At 40.3% G+C, this 22,088-nt stretch overlaps 1 protein-coding gene across 1 annotated transcript in view; it reads right to left on the bottom strand.

The window, feature by feature from the left end:
- The window catches only part of LOC109401326 (titin-like), a 279,091-nt gene that overhangs the window by 219,091 nt on the left and 37,912 nt on the right, over positions 1 to 22,088 (bottom strand). The window contains exons 3-5 of the mRNA XM_062861231.1: positions 21,321 to 22,028; positions 20,997 to 21,228; positions 13,683 to 13,832 (exon numbers count right to left, since the gene is read on the bottom strand). Of these exons, the coding sequence (XP_062717215.1) occupies positions 13,683 to 13,832; positions 20,997 to 21,228; positions 21,321 to 22,028 (1,090 nt within the window). The remainder of the gene's footprint in view (positions 1 to 13,682; positions 13,833 to 20,996; positions 21,229 to 21,320; positions 22,029 to 22,088) is intronic.

The raw sequence follows: 22,088 nt of genomic DNA, 5'->3' as shown, positions 1-22,088 counted from the left end.
AACCGGTAGCTGAAGTTCTGAGAATGCTCGAGCAAGGGATCTAACAGAAAGAACAGAAATTGATACAGATCCTTTTCTCATCGAAGTCAGCTAGTCGAACTAGAAATAATCATCCAATATGGGGACACGGAACAACTCCCCAGAATAAAACTCGGACAAGCAACAATAAACAATAAAACATTCAACACCATCCAACACAATATTCAAGGCTTCAGACCACCAGAAAAACGCGAAGAACTTTAGGCATGCATGACCTATGACAAGGCCCTGCTACAGGATTAAGGCTGAAGGATAACGAACCCTTCAACAACAATGTACACACGCTTGTAACTAAATCACGACCAGAGGGATTCGGAGGAGTTGGGATACTAGTACGACAAGGAACGAAGTAAAACAGGCTCGATTTCCAGAACTTCGACATGTCCGAAATGGTCGGGATAACCATCACCAATGATTTCGATCCCATTGACCTAATCTCCGCCTATCTACCACCAGCGAGACGATCAGTAAACGAAGGCAAAGATGACCTGAAGCGCCTTTTCAAATTGCTAAAGGACCTACACGGGGAGATAGTTATAATGGCAAACTTCAACGCACACCGTACTTCGTGGAGCCCCTAGTGTGATGCATGCTGTCAAGGGGAAAATCTTTGCAAGTTGATCAATCTGTCAACATTAGTTCTCCTCTATGAAGGGTCATCAACAATGATTTCCAACCTGGTGGAAAAAAATCCTCGTTCATCTCGTGTTGGACAGACGCGATTGCAAACCTGTACAAAGCAAAACAGGAATCCTTGAGAATGTACAATCGGAACAAAACGGAGTCCAACTTCATCCAGCTGAAAAGAAAGTGAGTTCGGTTCACAAAGGAGGTCAGGAGAACCAAACGAGGATAGACCCTAGAGAACTGACTGAAAAGATTGACGAGGTAGCAACGCCGGCCAGGCAGCTCTGGAACTTGGTAAAAGGAGTCGACACCGCGCTCACAGGGAAGCATAGGAAGCAGGTTGATTTCACAGAGGAAGACGGACGGGATTTTATGGACCTCTTATATTTTAGCAACAAACTACACGAAGTACACATGCCGATGACTAGCACAGAAGAGGAACTAAAAGGCTACTAGGTGGGACTGAAAGATGAGGAGATTTTAAACATAGTTAGGCAGAGGTGGACCTAGTCGGCGCCAGGACCAAACGAATTTTCGTACGCAGTCTTGAAGGAACTTAACTCAGAGATGCAACACAAAATTTGCGAAGTGTTGAGCAGGGTATTTGTAACGGAGGAAATACCGGAATCCTGGAGGTTGACGGAGGAGTGGCCAATCCCAAAAAGTCAGGAGGGTCCAATCAGCTAAACAACCTAAAACTCATTGCGCTAATGAACTTAGAAATCAAGTTTATAAAATCCGTGGCGAAGGACAGGCTTGCTGAACTAGTGGCCATGCAAAACCTGATTCCTGATGCGATCGTCCGACTTTAGGAAACACATGTCCACTTCCACGTACATCAATTTCGTAGTTATTTCCGTCCACCAAACGAAATAGAAGAGAAAAAAGGTCTTCGACATATTTCTGAATGTCAACAAAGCGTATGACTCGGTTAACACCGAAACCCTCTTGAGAAAAAAATAGGGACTGTTGACAATGCTCTCGAGGAAGTCTAGTTTGGTGAAACCCTGATGAAATGGAAATGGATGGAATACGGGCCATCAGTCTTTGAAAATGCCGCTTCTACAAACCTCAACAAACTACGAGTGATTCTAAATGTCTATAGACGCAACGCAACGAACCTTCTCCCCAGTACATGTACATGTCATGCTGGCTGAATTAGCACAACTACCTATGGAACAAATAATCGAGCCACTCACTAACAGAGAACTCATTAGAACCATCTAATACAGGTCACCACTGGTCTAGCCCCTAGTAAAATTCGTCAGCGATTCCTTGAACAGAGAGATGGGAAACGAGGTACATCTTACGGCGACGGCGAACAAATACGCTAACCTTCTGTACCAAATATGTACAGCCATCGGATCAAGAAGTACTGTTCTTCATGCGAATGCCTTTCCATTAGACCTTTCGACCGTTCGACCTTTTGTACTACTTATTTATTTCGACCTTTCGGCCTTTTAACCGTCGACCATTTGAACTTCGATCTTTTGACCTTTGACTGTTTGTCCTACAACATCTCTTGTTTAGCCTATTCAGACCGGGCTTGGTGGTTCAGTGGCTCGTATGCAGAAGGCCAAGGGTTCAATCCCTGGCCCGTCGCCTTCATCCTAGTTTGTATCTTTCTATCCACTTTCTCTCTCTCTTCTCTACATATACAACTCATGTCATTCATAGTCATCGCAAAATTGCAAAAATTCGTTTCCCTTCATTCCAACTTCCATAGTACAGCGTATATAACGCCTACAAGTTATGCAACCAAAGCGAACTGTGTCGCTTGAGCTTCATAGTATTTACCACACAATCTAACACCTTACGATCACTATAAATAACCCCCTATCCATGGATCGCATCACCGACCCAACGGTGACTCCCAGATCTCCCATCCTTTCCGTCTAACAAATACTCCAGTCCGTTCTGGTTGTGGGGATGCAGAGGTGTTCTCAGTCTTTAGTAGCAACAACCAGCACACTCTAATATTCCTTTCCCTTCCCTACTGACTATAAGGACGTGGCCGGCGCCGTTATTGACCAAAAATGTATGAGCTGCTTAAATTGCACTTTGAGAATAAGTAGAGTGTCCCAGCCCTTATTCATTTGGATCTCAGTGCAATTGGTACCAGCTCAGATCAATCACGGAAGAGCAACCATTGACATTTATAGTCAGATTTGATCGTTTGATCGTTTTGATCGTACAACCTCTCTTGTTTGGCCTATTCATGGCGTACATAATTGCACTGCAGGTACTTGTATAAATTTGAAATCCGCTTCTCGTACCTAACGAATCCAGTGTTTTAGTTGTATTACTAACTACACCCTTCAAGCTTTTGACCTTTTGACCTTCGTCCTTTCAACCTTTTGTCTAAGTTATTTTTTTCTGATGATGATTAACCTGGGCTTGTTAGGGGAATATCTGTAAATAAAAGAAAATCGGGTTAAGTACGGTTCCTTTGAATTCCACTAAGAATTTGCATCCTTTGACAGATACGTATTTCGACCTCAACTGTAAGGTCGTCTTCAGTGTCTTGTACTTGACTCGACTCGAGTCAAGTACAAGACACTGAAGACGACCTTACAGTTGAGGTCGAAATACGTATCTGTCAAAGGATGCAAATTCTTAGTGGAATTCAAAGGAACCGTACTTAACCCGATTTTCTTTTATTTTTTTCTATTTCGACCTTTCCACTTTTAACCCTTCGACTTTTCGACCTTTTGTCCTAGTTATTTTTTATTTCGACCTTTCGATCTTTTGACCCTTTGAGCCTTTTGACTCTTCGACCTTTTGATTTTTTCGATTTTTTTACCGTCGACCTTATGGGCTACGACCTTTTGACCTTCGACCTTTTGTCATACATCCATAGGGCACTGCATGAAATTCTCTCCTTTTCTTTCACTCTTACAGATATTTTGTAAACAACAAGGCCAAGAAACGTCAAAATCCCATACAAAATCAAAACAATGCAGTGCCCTATAGAGCAAAAATCTGTAGGTCGCATCCTGTTCTAAAAATAGAATATCGCCAAGACGTTGGCACTAAAGAAGCCCGTTAGTCGCTTTTGTTTGTATGCCTGCTTGTCAGCGTCGGCAGCATACTCCGGTGCATGGTTGGAAGCCACACTTGGAAATTATTCATTCGTCCTCATTCGCATCGCAAGCGATAGACCGGCGATGCGATTCGTTAGTAATCCGTACGTGTGATATTGTGCATACGTTTTGCCTTTCTAGTACACCAAAGTGACTGACAGGCTACATGTTCACACAGATAAAAAAAAAACAATTTTCGATAGAAGGCTTGGAGAGTCAAGTCACATATACCAATCAACTCAGTTCGGCGAATAGAGATGATGTCTTATGTATGTATGTCTGTGCGCAAAAAAGTTCATTCATTTTTAGAGCACTTTCCATTGACCGATTTTACGAATTATAGCTTGAATCGAACCGGATTTTTTCCGCATTGTTTGCTATTAAAAATAGGGAGGATCGGTCAAGGCAAGCCGGAGTTAAGGCCATTTTAGTGATCCAGACCAGCACCTATAAACTGGTCATAGATAAAACTGAACCAAAAACTATCATGATACACATCAAATTGCGGCGAATGTGGTAAACATTAGCAACATTAGCATGGTTGCCGAATTTTAGGCGGATGTTTTAAGGAGTTTTCTATATTTGGAGGTTTTTTAAGATGATCTCGGCTCTTATACCATGCAATATGGGTATATTTGGTACGGAGATGTGCAGAGTCCAAAATTAGCGACCAGAATATGCAAGATTGCTGCCCAAAATCCAAGATGGCGGTTGTATTAAAGAGTTTTCGGCTCTTAATACATACAATATGTATATGGTTGGTATGGTACAGAGTCCAACAAAGGGATCATAATATTCAAGATGGCGGTTCAAAACCAAAAATTGCGGTCTAGAATTCAAGATAGCAGCTATTTTATGGAGTTTTGGGCTCAAAAACCATGCAATGTGGGTACATTTGTTAGGGGGAAAATGTGCGGAATTTAAATATCGCGACTAAAGTATCTAATATGGCGGTCCAAAACTCAAAATGGCGGCTGTAGTACCGTCTACCCCCGTTGATTTGACCGCATCTAATCTGAACACTTTTTAATTTGACCCCCTCTAATCTGCACATCGTTCAAATTAGAAAAAAGAACCCCGTTGATTTGCAACAGTTGTCGTTCAAACCAACAGGGGTAGACGGTAGAGAGTTTAAGCCCCTAAAACAATGCATTCTGTGTATACGTATTTGATATGAATAAAATGTTCGTAGTGCAAAAATAGTGACCAGAAGATGGCGGTCAAAATACAAGATGGCGGCCAATAATTAGAGAGCTAAGAATTTACTCTGGATGCCAAGCAGAGTTCACTTTGCATCGTATGCAAGATTCACTTAAGTCCTCTGAAACACCCACTCTCAATCATGAAGAGAACTTACTCTGAATTCTAAGAACGATTCGTCCAGTAACTTCAGAAGGTTTCTCTCTGAAACTTGAACAATATATACTCTGAATCCAGTGCAAGATTCACTGTTAATCCTGAGCAGGAGTAACATTGAATTCGAAACTTGCTTTCCTTTCGTCGAATCCCGTGCTGGATTCACTTCAAATACTGACCAGGAATGCTATTGTTTCCCCGCATAGAAAAATACAATTCACAGTATCATGCATATCATAAGAAGTTGGTACGTGGAATAATAACTATACCACAAATAATTGTTTTATGATGGGATGATTGAGAATGAAAAAATGTATTATTTAATATTTTTCAAGAATCATAACAATTATAATAATGATTCATTGAATGATACATGAACAGTTCTGAATCATACGTTTTCGTAAATTTTGCGGCCGTGACTTGATTTCTTTGAGGTGTGGCATGTCTTTTTCGGTTTCCTACAGATTAGAAACCCCACAATATTGAGTCATTTCTTCTTGCGGTTGTTAATCAGGCCAATCAATTGAACCTCCAGGCGCGAAACACGCAGGTCATTGCAATAAATGTGATGAACACTGCAACGAAAATGCATCACGATTTCACCGCACCCAAATCCACAGTACAGTGGTAATGATGCACCGTAAACCTCGCCATAAACTGCCGTCCTCACTGCTGCTCGTGCACATTGGGGATCAAATAACAAACGCATCAGTTGTTGCTGTGGTCGCAAAGAGTATTTCCGAGTAAGCTGCCGGGTATGCATTGCATATGGAGAGCGCTAACTTACCTTGCACACCTTGCATCGGCCTTAAATGATTGATCCTCTGTCAGCTCTGCCACCTCCTTTACCCCACGTCTCCACTAGACAGAAATGTCTTGCCATTTTGCTGCCAGAAAGAGAAAACGTAACAGAAATGATCAACACCGCTGCTTTCCATGCAAACAGCGAGAGAACATTTCTGTCATGACACATCTGTCCAGCAAAATGGCAAGACATTTCTGTCTAGTGGAGACGTCGGGTTAGGAGCATTGTTTTCTAACTACCCGCGAGCACTAAGTCGATATGGTCTCATGAATAAAGACCGCACGAGGAAACAGGAATCAGCCAAATACCCATCACCACAGTTCGAGTCTCGGATAGTTAAAAAAATATAAACAGAATGGGTTACGTCACGCACTTGACAGCTAGTTCCGCAGGGGTGTGTATTTTTTTCAAGTCGATAATGCAGAACAACGAAATATTTCAAGCTTGTTTATATTATTCAGTGTATCATAAAGTAAACGATAAAGTGATTATAATGTGAATGATTTGACAATTTTTTTGTTCGTGAAAATTGCCATTTTTGAATGGTTACGATACTTAACAACCCATTCGGTCTATCATTCAAACTCCGAATATGATACATGTTATCACCAATATGATCCACAGTATCATTGATTTATCATTCATTCTATTATATCGTGAATAATTGGAAAACGATAAATAGAATCATAAACGTATAATACCATTTTATTCGGGTCCTTGTTTATAACATGTTGATCGTTGTTTTTATTTTTTACCGAGTTGTTTAACCTACCTTTGCGGAAAAGGAGCAACTGGCTTCAGTTTTCTTGGATTTTAAGGGTGCCTTTGATTTAGTTTCCATAGGCATATTGTCAGAAAAACTGCACAATAGTGGACTACTAGGAATCTTAAATAATCTCTTGTATAATTTGTTGTCAGATATACATATGAGCTTCAACCTCGGATTACTGACAACTTCCAGAATTAGCTACATGGGCCTACCCCAAGGCTCATGTTTTAGTTCCTTGCTTTATTATTTCTATGTGAAAGACATTGACAGTTGTTTGGAAGGCCAATGCACGCTGAGACAACTTGCAGATGATGCCGTGGTTTCATTAAACGGCCCACACGCAGAAATGTTGCAAAGACCATTGCAAAGTTCCCTAAATAATCTGTCCGGTTGGGCAAGAGGTTTGGGGATAGAGTTTGCTCCGGAAAAAAACTCAATTGGTTGTTTTTTCTAGAAAGCGGAATCTAGCCCAATTGAAACTTAAGCTTTTGGGAACAGAAATCGACCAGTCTTTAACTTCGAAATACCTTGGGGTCTGGTTTGATTCAAAAGGCACTTGGGGTATCCAAACTAAGTATTTGGTGCAAAAATGTCAACAAAGGATCAATTTCCAACGCACAATTACCGGAACACGGTGGAGTGCTCACCCGGTAGACCTCATAAAACATTTCAAAACGACTATTCTCCCTGTTATTGAGTATGGCTCTTTCTGCTTCCACTCAGCAGCAAACTGCCACCTAATAAAGTTGGAACGAATTCAATATCGTTGTTTGCGTATTGCTCTCGGCTGTATGCACTCAACGCATAGAGGTCCTGGCAGGGATGAAACCTCTCCGGAACCGCTTCTGGGAGCTCTCGCTAAGGTTACTTAACAAGTGTGGAGTGTTATTGAAAACTTCGAAGAAATGCTCAGTCTGAACGCGGACTCTCTCGCAAAGGTGGGTGCACAGGAAGGTGAGATCTATGATAGAAGAATTTCACATGATGAATTTTTCCATTTTGTTCGTCAGAGTTTTCTTCAAAGTTGGCAAAATGATTGGCGAGATGACCAGCTGGGACGGTGGTTACATTCCATTATTCCTAATGTTTCCTTGCGAGCGTGGTGGTATGGTTTGGATGTAAGTCGAAATTTCATTCGCGTGATGTCAAGACTTATGTCCAACCATTACTCGCTAGACGCGCATTTACACAGGATAAACCTCGCGTTGAGCAATGTTTGTTCTAAGTGCGGTTCCGGTTATGATGACATCGACCACGTAGTTTGGCAATGCCCGGATAATGACGCCTCCAGAGCACTACTTTTGGATAACCTTGAGGCCCGAGGTAGACAACCCTTTGTTCTTGTGAGAGATGTGTTGGGGACCCGCGTTGTCACATATATGGGATGTATTTTCGACTTTCTGCGCTCTGCTGGTATAAAAGTTTAATTCGCTTGTGTTTTCTTCTCCATTTTTTTCTCTGTTTTGTCCTCTTTGTGTTACCAAGCTGCTTCTGGCCATCCGGAATACCAAGTCCCACAACAAGTTGGTACCAACACCACAAGGCACCGAATACGCTAGCAAGATGCGATTCACCCCCGGATGAGCAGCAGTGAAACCTTTGGCCCAATCCTTGCCCTGTCCAACCCTCAAAATGTGAACTTCTAGATGCCTCGAGCTGCCATGAGTACCCTGGCTTCCACCCATTACTAACAGATATCATCAAAAAGTTATTACTCTGTATAATGTATTCTATTAAGAACAATAAAAGATCTTCGGTTCCGCAAAGCGTTATACGCAATTGAGCCCCAAATAAATGAACTAGACAAAATTAAAAAAAAAACTACTTTACAGAAGGTGTGCTAGGATCAGTCAAATATGTGTAAAAAAATTGAAGTCTAAATTCTTAAACAATTCCTGGTTAGCTAAGCTCTGATTCCTACCTAAAATAACTACTAAAATAGCGTTCGGTCAACCATTGAACTATACATATCACAGAAACCCTAAATCCCATTTCGTAGAACTTCTATGACGTAATTCTCGCCTCTTGTGAGGTGTAGTCAGTTTTTCATTTAATCTTTCGGGCTTTCCCATTTTTCAAGCCCGTCTTCACCGCAGTTGGGGCACTGTAGTCGAGCTTGGGATTTCTCTTGAGCAACGATGACGACTGTGGTGACTGCGTGATGACGGGGCCCCGTTGACGCGGCATGAGAAGGCGTGGGCACAAACAGAGAAATAAAACTTCTTTGGTTTCATTTCTTTTCTTTTTTTTTTGTTTTCTAGAAAACATACATTTGTACGTTTGGTAGTGGATGCTCCCTAGCAAGCAGCTCAAACATCCTCCTCATCGAAATGGAAAGCGAAGGATAAGGAAAGTAAAATTTTCTGAGCTGTCAAGGATTTCCAAGCTCACACCTCGCACGTTCATTCCGCAACGCGTCACACATACCCACCAGCTTTGGAATGAAGCCTGAGAACTGCAGAGTAATGGTGACGATGGGGTGTTATATGGCGGTGTGGTTCTTCGCCAACTTTCGGAACAGGGTACCGTCAAATGGGGTAACTTGCAACACTTTTCGACTTTGAAGTAACATCATGGAAAATCTAAACATTTCAAACATACGGTAAAGCATCGTGTACACTAATTACCACGAGTAGAATGCTATGCAGAACTTAATTTATTAAAATACGTTGCCACCTAAACAGGAGGTGTGAAATACATGCTTGTTGCAAGTTACCCCATCTGTGGGGTAACTTGCAACATATGACATGAAGCTAAGTTAGCTACCATTAAACTGCACTAATATTTTAGTTCTTGATCATACTATAAGTTTTTGAAGTAATGCATGAAAAATGCTTTGAAAAGATGTAAACTAACCAATTAAATCATTTTTTTCCTTTAAGGGTTGGTAGTTATTATAAGCGAGAGTATATCGTTTCATAGCAGGTCTTACGTCCCTCAAATATAAAATATTTATGAATCTCATGACTCAGTACTAGTTACAAAATGTCAACAATGCTCAATGTAATTTGTTGGAAAGGTAAAGTGAGTCATCATTTTCAGTATGAAGTGGTGTTTGGCTACTTCAGCTCAAATTACATGTTTTAAACACCCATTCAACTATTTACAAACTATAAAAGCCGTCAATTTGGGCATTCTATTGAAATAGTTCTGTCAATCTAGGTTCAGATTAGATTTTGGGGATTGTTTTAGAAGGTTCATAAACTGAATTGAACTTTCATTAAGGTGAAACATGAATGAAGTTTCAAAATATGGAAGTCTTTAACAATGTTTGAAAGACACGTGTAAAAAAAATGGTAAAATTGAGTGGATATTTGAAGATGAACACGTTACGTAATCAATAAATGATTCATTTCGATTATTTTTATCCAAAATATCCTAAAAAGAAAACAAATTATAGAATGTTTTATTGATTTCGACTGTTGCAAGTTACCCCATAGTGGTTGTCGAATATGATTATGATTTTTTACACTACTTAGTCGATAAGTTTATCAAACTTTAATCGTTCAGCTAAGCTTACTATTAGGTACCCTAACTGCAAGCAAGGTCATCATACTTATCGCACTTACCATAGGAAAGAGGTAAAGCACGATTTTAAAACTTGTTTTTATGGCATAAAATGGGCAAACCGTTTTAACAGTGTAGCTGAACAATAAACAAAGAAACCAAACTGATTTTTTCACTAAAATGATCTTTGGTACACATAATTTTGATATCCGAAATGGTGAAGCATACTAGCTTTCAATATTATGAAAAAAATAGTTCACATTTAATGTATGTCGTAGTGTTGCAAGTTACACCGCTGTTGCAAGTAACCCCGTTTGACGGTATTGCTTTTTGGTGCTGTGCACTGTTGTTGTTGTGATGCACCAAATAAGCGAGTACCGAATACTTTACTGCAACCAGGCACTAGCGCTAGACGAAAGAGGTGAAACTTGCTTACAGCGAAAAGCTCCAAGGTGAAACTTTTGCGAAAGATAGTTTTCAAATTACATGGGAAAGTTTTCCGAAAGAGGGGAAAATTTATAGCTAAAGGGAGCAAAGTGTGACACACAGATTGGCATCAATTATTCAATTGGCACTTTTCTCCGAGTGCAGGCGAGATTCTGCACCCGACTGCGGGACGACGGGAAGGAATGGATGTTGTTAAAGATTAAACTTCTTTTGGACATTATTCAAGTATTCCTCTTTGGGATGTCCTCGCAGCTTAGGAATACTTGATGTACATAGTTGTTGGTACATCAAATAAATTGACGATCAAAGCTAAACGTTTTTAGAAACATGTTTCAAGAATAAGCCGTGAGTCACTTGATTCAGAGTGAATCCTGTTCAGGATTTTGAACCAATCTTATTCAGGATTCTGAACGAATCCTGGTCAGGATTCTGAACGAATCCTGGTCAGGATTCTGAACGAATCCTGGTCAGGATTCTGAACGAATCCTGGTCAGGATTCTGAACGAATCCTGGTCAGGATTCTGAACGAATCCTGGTCAGGATTCTGAACGAATCCTGGTCAGGATTCTGAACGAATCCTGTTCAGGATTCTGAACGAATCCTGTTCAGGATTCTGAACGAATCCTGTTCAGGATTCTGAACGAATCCTGTTCAGGATTCCGAAAGAATCTTGTTCAGGATTCTGAACGAATCCTGTTCAGGATTCTGAATGAATCTTGCATAGGAATTAGAGTGAATCCCGCTCAGGAATCAGCGTGCATCCTGCTCAGGATGCTGAATGGATCCTGCTCCGAAATTTGAATTATTCCTGCTCAGGATTTTGATTAAATCCTGTTCAGATTCTGACTGAATCCTACTTTTTAATTTATCTAACCCTTCATCTTATAGACTTCTAGTCTTCTAGTCTTCTAGTCTTCTAGTCTTCTAGTCTTCTATTCTTCTAGTCTTTTAGTCTTCTAGTCTGTTAGTCTTCTAGTCTGTTAGTCTTCTAGTCTTCCAGACTTCTAGTCTTCTAGTCTTCTAGTCTTCTAGTCTTCTAGTCTTCTAGTCTTCTAGTCTTCTAGTCTTCTAGTCTTCTAGTCTTCTAGTCTTCTAGTCTTCTAGTCTTCTAGTCTTCTAGTCTTCTAGTCTTCTAGTCTTCTAGTCTTCTAGTCTTCTAGTCTTCTAGTCTTCTAGTCTTCTAGTCTTCTAGTCATCTAGTCTTCTAGTCTTCTAGTCTTCTAGTCTTCTAGTCTTCTAGTCTTCTAGTCTTCTAGTCTTCTAGTCTTCTAGTCTTCTAGTCTTCTAGTCTTCTAGTCTTCTAGTCTTCTAGTCTTCTAGTCTTCTAGTCTTCTAGTCTTCTAGTCTTCTAGTCTTCTAGTCTTCTAGTCTTCTAGTCTTCTAGTCTTCTAGTCTTCTAGTCTTCTAGTCTTCTAGTCTTCTAGTCTTTTAGTCTTCTAGTCTGTTAGTCTTCTAGTCTGTTAGTCTTCTAGTCTTCCAGACTTCTAGTCTTCTAGTCTTCTAGTCTTCTAGTCTTCTAGTCTTCTAGTCTTCTAGTCTTCTAGTCTTCTAGTCTTCTAGTCTTCTAGTCTTCTAGTCTTCTAGTCTTCTAGTCTTCTAGTCTTCTAGTCTTCTAGTCTTCTAGTCTTCTAGTCTTCTAGTCTTCTAGTCTTCTAGTCTTCTAGTCTTTTAGTCTTCTAGTCTGTTAGTCTTCTAGTCTGTTAGTCTTCTAGTCTTCCAGACTTCTAGTCTTCTAGTCTTCTAGTCTTCTAGTCTTCTAGTCTTCTAGTCTTCTAGTCTTCTAGTCTTCTAGTCTTCTAGTCTTCTAGTCTTCTAGTCTTCTAGTCATCTAGTCTTCTAGTCTTCTAGTCTTCTAGTCTTCTAGTCTTCTAGTCTTCTAGTCTTCTAGTCTTCTAGTCATCTAGTCTTCTAGTCTTCTAGTCTTCTAGTCTTCTAGTCTTCTAGTCTTCTAGTCTTCTAGTCTTCTAGTCTTCTAGTCTTCTAGTCTTCTAGTCTTCTAGTCTTCTAGTCTTCTAGTCTTCTAGTCTTCTAGTCTTCTAGTCTTCTAGTCTTCTAGTCTTCTAGTCTTCTAGTCTTCTAGTCTTCTAGTCTTCTAGTCTTCTAGTCTTCTAGTCTTCTAGTCTTCTAGTCTTCTAGTCTTCTAGTCTTCTAGTCTTCTAGTCTTCTAGTCTTTTAGTCTTCTAGTCTGTTAGTCTTCTAGTCTGTTAGTCTTCTAGTCTTCCAGACTTCTAGTCTTCTAGTCTTCTAGTCTTCTAGTCTTCTAGTCTTCTAGTCTTCTAGTCTTCTAGTCTTCTAGTCTTCTAGTCTTCTAGTCTTCTAGTCTTCTAGTCTTCTAGTCTTCTAGTCTTCTAGTCTTCTAGTCTTCTAGTCTTCTAGTCTTCTAGTCTTCTAGTCTTCTAGTCTTCTAGTCTTCTAGTCTTCTAGTCTTCTAGTCTTCTAGTCTTCTAGTCTTCTAGTCTTCTAGTCATCTAGTCTTCTAGTCTTCTAGTCTTCTAGTCTTCTAGTCTTCTAGTCTTCTAGTCTTCTAGTCTTCTAGTCTTCTAGTCTTCTAGTCTTCTAGTCTTCTAGTCTTCTAGTCTTCTAGTCTTCTAGTCTTCTAGTCTTCTAGTCTTCTAGTCTTCTAGTCTTCTAGTCTTCTAGTCTTCTAGTCTTCTAGTCTTCTAGTCTTCTAGTCTTCTAGTCTTCTAGTCTTCTAGTCTTCTAGTCTTCTAGTCTTCTAGTCTTCTAGTCTTCTAGTCTTCTAGTCTTCTAGTCTGCTAAAAATAAATTGTGAATTCCGCCAAAAATAACTTCAATGTATCTAGAATTGCACCATATTAAGGCACGCCCTAACCCACAAAATAAATGAACCACGAAGCTCAACACATTCTCCAAAAAAAAAACCTCCACGGTCAGTTGAAAATCACGTGATGGAACTCGCTAGATGGAATTTCTATCGGATGCTGAAGCACATTTTTCTCCTAGTGTCATCATTCCACCCTGTGAATTCCCATTTTCCCTCATATTGATGTGATATACTCAAATCTTCTGCTCTAGCATTGGGACTTACCTGGACTGTCGTGGGGAATCGGAGCACAGAACGCGCTGGAACTGCCCGACGAGGATGTCGACGGTGGATAGAAGCCCCTGGGCGGTCCCACCAGACCCAGGGGAGAGTCGCACTGGGCCGGTTGACCAAACAACGGTGGCGTCGAGAGAGCTGTAATCAAGTGTGGCAATGCATTTGTGATGAATAAGGGTGGTGAGGGGTATGTGTAATAGTTTCAATGAAAGGACTTCAATCGCAGTTGTCTCTCTTTATATGATGTTTGTTCGGAGTAACCGGTGACGTCGATAATGGTAATTAAATGTGGAAAACTAAAAGAGCTCTTGTTTGTGGTTTATGATATAATGACTGGTTGCATGTGGTGTCATGTCATTTAGTCGTTCAGCGACGCGCATGGACCCTACACCAATGACAGAAAACATGACCAAATATTCGAGTGAAACAATTTAAGTCACTAGTGCTTCCCAGCAATCAACATTCAATTCACTCTTTTTTGTCCCTCAGCTCATCGTGGTAGTGACAGCACTCGACGGGATGATCCGAGAGCCAACCAACAACACTTATCAATAATTGATGATGTGCTCCACATTCTGGTCGTCGTGTGACCTAGCAGATACCTCCTAGTTCAGTGAAAGCGCTGCAAATGCTTTTAATGAAATTTTCATTCACACGAGAACGGTTGCCACGTTGTCGTCGTGACAGTGCCCGTGCAGCTGTATGATAGCCATGTGGGGAAGTGTTCTACAAGGGTACATTGTTTTGCCTTAATTAATTTCATAAAGTGACACGACAAACCAGCTCATCGAGCTGCAGCAATGTGGGAAGCGAATTCCGGGAACGGGGAATTCTCCAGTAGCAATATGGTAAATAGCTGAATTGTTTTCATGTGCCAACGAGTGACACGTTTGCAAGCATTGTAATCGTGATGTCTTTTTGTAAAATGGAAATTTTCATTACTTTATAGTGTGTGTAAGGTCGGGAAAATCACAATTGGCTTGATGGCTTACTCTAATGGCCTTTAATCATGAAATAATACTTCCATTTACAGAAGACAGTAGCGCTGATTTTTTACGAAAATTCAAAACTTTTTGAAAATTGGCATATCTCGAAAAACAGTTTTGGAAATTTCAAGTAATAATCAAATCACTGGAACAGGGTCAAGGTAGGATTCATATAATCTTTACCCGGGATTCTAGCATAGCCCTAATCACTTGAATTCCAAGTGATTTTTTTAGTAATCATCCAAACACAATGATATTGCCCTTTACTGACATTTACCAGATTTGCTGGAATGACTGAAACATACTGCTAAAACATGTAAGTAGAAGGCACATAATGTTGATAATTGACAAATTGAGAGATGAAATTTGTGAAAAAATCGCCTTTTGGTGGGATCCGAACCCATGACTTCGTACTCGCTAGACCGGCGCTTTAACCAAATAAGCCACAGAACAAGTAACGAATTTGCGGAATAGAAAGCCTAACTGACTCTGAAGCCACACCATGAACACTCGTTTTTCACAAACCCGTCTCTCTTTCGGTTTAGATGCCAATACACAACACTTAGCAACATTCTGTGCCTAATTGGCCTAAAGAGAGGTGGATTAGTGAAAAAGGAGGATTCATGGTGTGGTTTTGTAGTCAATTCTATTCCGCAGAATCGTTACTTGTTCTGTGGCCATCGAAGTAGTAGTTTACAACCTGTGAACTGAATCGTGCATCATGGCAGTCCAGCGTTCCATTGCATGGTGAGGTTCATCAGCTGAAACCTACAGCGACAACCACCGAACGTGTTTCCAGAGTGCGAACAATAATTTAGAGAAGCAGCGTGAAAAAACAAATTATGGCGTCGTCATTTAGCACCACACCGGTCGTGCTACACATGGGCGCTCAGTGTCTTTTTCGCTCAGTGAGAATCGCAATTGGAACGGTTGCGGACGCTCCCCGAAAACCATACGGTGAAACCCTGGTGGAAACCGAGTTCATCATTTGTTCCAGGCCTCCACCTTCCTAAGTTGGCAAATCAAGATTCGCTCACGTTTTCTGTTGGCCAACTCCAGCGGCCTGAAGGTTCTGCCATCTGAGCTAATAATACAGGTCTCCAACCACGGAGTAGCTGGAAACTGGCCCAATCGATTTGCGACGATTCCAAGCATAGATGGGTTAAGGAGAAGGTACGCACCGATCAGCGGCAAACTTGTCGATCTTGATGGTGGCTCCATAGAGGAAATATCTTGGACGTCACTGAGGTTCCATACAGATTATTAGTTCAATGAGGCAAATGATCACCGAGCGATATGGGAAAAACGATAGCAACGGTCCAGAAAACCAGAGTGTAAGCAAATAGAACCATAAAAGAAGGTTATTGTGGTCATTTAAATGGAAATCTACGGTGAAATTTTCGTTTTAATACACACAAATATGCACGTTGAAAAAATATCTTTCTTTTTTTTGTGCAGCTGCCTTATTTCTATGAGCTTTGTAAATCTATTTTAGATGACTGATCGTGATGCAAGGAATAGTTGATATTCTCTTAATAAAAAAGTTTTTGTTTGAAATGTTCCAGAAAGGGTTTACATTAGTATACGTATGATAACTAAAATAAACTACTATTAGTTTATCAAAGGATAGTTTTCAACATTTATGTGGCATTCCAATATGCATCATTCTTATAATTTCTATATATAATTAGTTGATATTCGGCATTCTAGAAGTATATCCTGCCCACCGTGTCCTTCTGGCTTTGGCAACCGCAGAGCGTAGCGAGCACGTTGCTCACCCTCTGCCGCCACAAACCGTTATCTTGTACAGCGCCAAAGATTATCCTCAACACTTACTAAGTTGTGAATAGACCATTAGGCATTGATTTCTTCTGGTCTCTAACCAAATCGCTGGGCACTAATTGATCAAATTACGTTCAATTTATCCATCTACAGCTATTTTGCATGAATCCGACCTATCATTAGGTCGGCTCCAGAGACACGTTCGATCCAAACGAATGCTTTTGAGATGAGAGTCACAATGAACCCGAGTAAAGATAATAAATTGACAGCACATAGCACGTTATCGAAAATAACGTTATCATTGAGTTCAAGTTAATAACTAATTATACTATACTATATTTTGTTCAACATAACAACTTTACCAATATTAGTTCAGATTTTTAGAGCCCGCTTGCGCCACCTAGCGGGCAAACCTACAACCAACTAGTTTACTTTCATATAGCTCTTGATGTCCTGATCAACCTTGTCGAAGTCATAATTCTTCTATGTAGTCGGATTCTCGGGATACAGAAGTTCAGAATTTTTGGAGCTCACTACCGTCACCTACCGGATAAACCCAGAACCAACTATTTCACTTCTATGTATTCTGGTTCTCGAGATACAGAAATTCAGAATTTGTAGGGCTCATTAGCGCCACCCAGCGAAAAAACCTGGAATGAACTAGTTAACAATCCGTTAGCCCTTGATGTATTGATCGGCTTTGCTGAAGAAGTAAATTTTCTAAGAAGCCTGATTCTCGAGATTCAGCAACTAAGAATTTCTAAAACTCACTAGCGCTACCTAGCGGATAAACCTTTAACCAACTAGTTCACTATCGGATAGCTTGTGATGTCCAGATCGACCTTACCGAAGACGATATTTTTCTGAAGTCTGATTTTCGAGATACAGAAGTTCAGAATTTTTAGAGCCCACTTGCGCCACCTAGCGGACGGACCCACAATCAACAAGTTCACTATCGGATAGCTGTGGATGTCCTGATCAACCTTGCCGAAGACGAAATTCTTCTATGTAGTCGGATTCTCGAGATACAGAAGTTTAATTTTTTTAAGACTCACTAGCGCCACCTAACGGATGAACCTAGAACCAACTAGTTCACTATCGGATAGCTATTGATGTACTGATCAACCTTGTCAAAGACGAAATTCTTCTATGTAGTCGGATTCTCGAAATACAGAGGTTTATTTTTTTTAGGACTCACTAACGCCACCTAACGGATGAACCTAGAACCAACTAGTTCACTATCAGATAGCTCTTGATGTCCTGATCAACTTTGCTGAAGACAAAATTTTTCTATGCAGTTGGATTCTCAAGATACGAGCGCGACGATATTGACAATGGCTGTTGACGAAACACCTATCAAAGCACAATGCTTCATGATCACTAGCGCCACGTACTGGAGCGAATACGTACTTAATTACGTACTATCGGAGAATCCTTGATCTCCTCATCAACTTTGCTGAAGACACTAGTCTTCCAAAATGCTTCATTTCTCCGCAGTTATCGCAAAAGTTACTGATCTATAAATAGATCACTGGGCGTTCGAGGCATCTGATTTATAAATAGATCACTGGGCGTAAATGGGTTAATAAATGCTTCAAAATCTACAGTATGAATTTTTCAGGAAATGGCTTTTTTTAGAAGGAAACTCCTTTTATAGCTTGTTTTTAAAATCGTTTGATACGGGAGGTTCATGTTTCCACCTTTTCCCTCGATTTCAAGATGTAGAATGTTTTCAAATATTGACTATGTATGCTGAAATCGTTCTATTCCTTAAAATCTTCGGTGCTCCACATGCTGTACAGTTGACTTGGCTGTTAGACAAGAAAAATATAGACTTAAACAGTCTTTATTTTCTAAGGTGCATTCAATCAAGTAATGTCTGTGATAAACAGAAAGTAAAAATTATCTTTTTCACTACGCCATGTTTTGTTTGACATGAGTAATCTTTTTACCACTCAGGTAACCAATAAGCATTTGAATTAGCAGTACATTAGTGTTATATTCGCATTTAATCTGCTTGCTGCCTTAGCATAGCAATTTGACAGCTTAGATATCCTTAATCAGCATTCACAATGCAGATCAAAAACCTTTAGCTGTTTTATAGCATTTTAAATGCACATTTTGTTTTGGGTTTTAAGCATTCCAAATGTTATATTAGAGCCACAAAACTGGTTAAAATAATGTGTGGCAGCTATGTTTGAGGCACTCAATTCGTTTTTCATATTTGTGTCGCATCTCCGCGTCTATGTAAACTGTTATCGACGTCTGTAATCAGCGAAAAAAACACCTACCAGAAAAAAAATATGCCGTACTGAGTGAGAGTGTAAAATGACAGAGCAAGTGGAGGAGTGGAGTGAGAGGGGCGATTTTTTTTTTCTATTTTGGTTTGTCTCTAATTAGGCGTTACAGTCAACGTGTTATTATTTTGACAGTTGTTTAAGAAGTTCCTGAAGGTATAGCACTTAAGCAGCAGTATATTGGGCCAAAACCTGCATTTAAGTAGCATTAAAGGCGCATATACGGCTGAGTGGCATTAATTTACCAGTTGAAAAAGCGCGTGAAATGCTGAAATAATGCTTAATAAAGTGCTTATTGGTTACCTGGGCACATAAAGTAGCCTCAACAGACGTTGATAATAGTTTGCATAGACGCGACGATGCGAAACAAATATGAAAATATAAAGAATTGAGTGCCTCAAACATAGCAGCCACACATTATTGTTAAGCAGTTTTATGGCTTTAATATGGCATTTGGAATATTTAAAACCCAAACCAAAATGTGCATTTGAAATGTTACATAACAGCTAAAGGTTTTTGAACTGCATTTTGAATGCTAACTAAGGGTATATAAGCTGTCAAACTGCTATGCTAGGGCAGCAAGCAGATTAAATGCGAATATAAGACTAATATACTGCTTCTTCAAATGCTTATCGGTTACCTGGGCATCCCTAAAAGAATTGTCGGACGGATTTCAGCAAAAATTGCCAGACCAGAGTTTCTTTAACAAAAATTACAGGAATTTTTTCGACGAAAATGGCAGAAGAGCTCATGATGAAATTCCTTCTTAGAACGCTGTTCGACGTTCAGTAGGAATTTTTCGGCCTATCTTGATGCATAGGAAATTCCATGCCTGAATCGCTCAATAAACCCTTTTTGCTTTGATCGCAGAAGAAATGACATTTCGAATGGCAGTCTCTGTAGAAAGTTTCTGCCAGGAATCGGTCAAGAGCTTCTTGAACGTTTCCTTTTAAACACGAAACTGGGCCTAACTTTTGACAAGTTTTGCAATGGAATTACTATTTGATTTTTTTTAGAATGGCTAGAATAAATTACCAGGGTGATTTCTTATTATCCTGCCGGAATTCTGTTATTAAAGAATAATTGAAAAAAAAAAATGGTTGGTGGAATTTGTGACTCGTGTGTATAATTTAATTAATTCACCAATACCTTAAATGAAGTGCCTGCATTCCCTTCTGAGTTCTAGTAGAATTTTCTTAAACTATAAGTTATCGGAACTTCGTCAGTTATTATTACATTGTTATAAATTGCTGCAGAAAAACTAATGTAACCTTTATCAAATTTTATAAAATCCTGCAGAAGACACATAAACAATTCTGAAAACCGTTAAATGTATGTCTCTATAGTTTGATATTTTTGTCAGATTCATATTCCAACCAATCAAGCAGGGTCTATAAATCAAAACTCATATAAAACTCGTAAATTTCTTCAAAAATTCATTTGGAATCTCTCATTTTCCCCAAAAATATGTACTATTACAGTAGACCCCTAGTTGATTCAGGATCTCCGGGCAATGAATAGCGCTAATTTCGAAGATTAAATCAATCATTTAGACATATAATGAGTCCAGTAAGGTGGCTCACACATATATGAGAAACAAAAATTTTGAAAAATGCCAAGTCTTACCTCCTGAATCAGTTGTTTTGAACTCCCAGAAGCTACGTTCAAAATTTGAGCAAAATCGATAAAGCCTAAGGGGGCGCTTGAAGTTTGTATAGGAAATCCTGACCAAATGTATTTTTTTATAGTTTTTATTAATGTGTATTTTAACTTAAATGCAAATTCTACACTCGACCAAATGTATGCAGAAATCTTAAATTTTCGAATTTTGCCGCTAGGTGGCGCTGTAAGCGTTCAATATTCAAACCCTTTGGTATTTTTGTAGGTGACTATATGCCAAACAACTTTGTCGAAGACCGCAAGAGTCCAACGTTCAAGTTATATCCTAGGTAAAGTTTTTCATATAAGTCTGGGCCACCTTGCAAATACACACATTAAAATCCGTCATAAAATATTTGACGATTTAATACTCATAGTATGGCAAAAGTGATGTAATTTGATATTGTCAAACTTGTTTTAACAAAACTCCAATCGAGCTCGATTACATCAACCATTTCCTTAGGGACTTGAACCGTAACATCACCGGTTTGTCCGGACTCCGAATCAAACTGCCATCAATCAAAATTAGTTCGACACGATAAATAAGTGAATGAACAAGAAGGCAGTGAGTGACTCACCTGACTGATCGTTGGGTGGCCGCATGCTGGAGAGCGCCGTCAGCGGTGTGTAGGATTTCGGTGGTGCCTCGCCCGGACGCACCAACCGTTCCTCGGTGACGCTCTGCTGCACACGATACTGCATCTTGCAGTACGCTTCCTGGTTTGCCCCCAGGCCGGAATTAACATACACACCGGTAATGGTTACCTCTGTGTCTTGTGCGATGACGACGTTGCTCGAAACCGGACGGGGCTGTAGAGGAAAATGCGAGGGAAAAAAGAACACATAATTGCCCATTTGACCCGATTACAAAGCATTTTGACACCTTTCTCGCAACAACTTACCTCTTCGAGCTCGCGCTTAACCTCAGCGGCGGTGTCGTCTTTCTTGTCACGCATCGGTTCCGTCTTGACCGTTAGCAATACTTCGGGGTCTTTTTCTTTTGGCTTGTCCTTCTCTTTTTCTTTTTCTTTCTCTTTTTCTTTAGGTTTGTCTTTCTCGGCAGACTTGGCGGAACCTTCCGCAGGCTCATGTTCTTCGTCGTTCTTGGCGTCCTTCACCGCCGCCTTCGAAGACTTTTTCTCTTCCGCTTTGACCGACTCCTTGTCTTTCGTTTCCTTCTGCTCTTTGGCCTTCTTGGCCTTGGGCTTCTCCGCCGGGCTGTCCGAATCGGAATCCGTATTGCGGTACAATATCCGCTGAACCTCATATGTGGCGGCCAGCATGGCCGTGGCGTTCAAGCTCGCCATGCGCTTCTTGCCCAGGACTTCCACCACCTCTTTCTTCTCCTTGGGTTCCCGTTTGCGCTTTTTCGGTTCATCGGACTTCGGCTTGATGGGAGCTTTCTCGGAACTTGCGGATGAGGAGCTGGACTCATCGTCCTGCTGCTTCTCTGCATCGGAAAGCAGCGCTTTGACTTCTTTCTTGATCTTCTTTGCGGGCGGTTTAGGCTTGTCGGGCTTTTCCGTTTTTTCCGCTTTGGCTTTGGGTTTGACTTTTTTGATGACCTTCCGTTTGACTTTGCGCTTCTTGACCGGATCGGTGTCCTTGCCCTGCACAAATGGAAAAGTTAACAGATTTTGATTTTTAGAAATGTATGATACTAGACTGAT

Source organism: Aedes albopictus, chromosome 3 (assembly GCF_035046485.1).
Source record: "Aedes albopictus strain Foshan chromosome 3, AalbF5, whole genome shotgun sequence".
Classification (NCBI taxonomy): Eukaryota; Metazoa; Arthropoda; class Insecta; order Diptera; family Culicidae; genus Aedes; species Aedes albopictus.
Note: the sequence above shows the minus strand (reverse complement) of the source record. Positions and strands in the feature narration are given on the sequence as shown.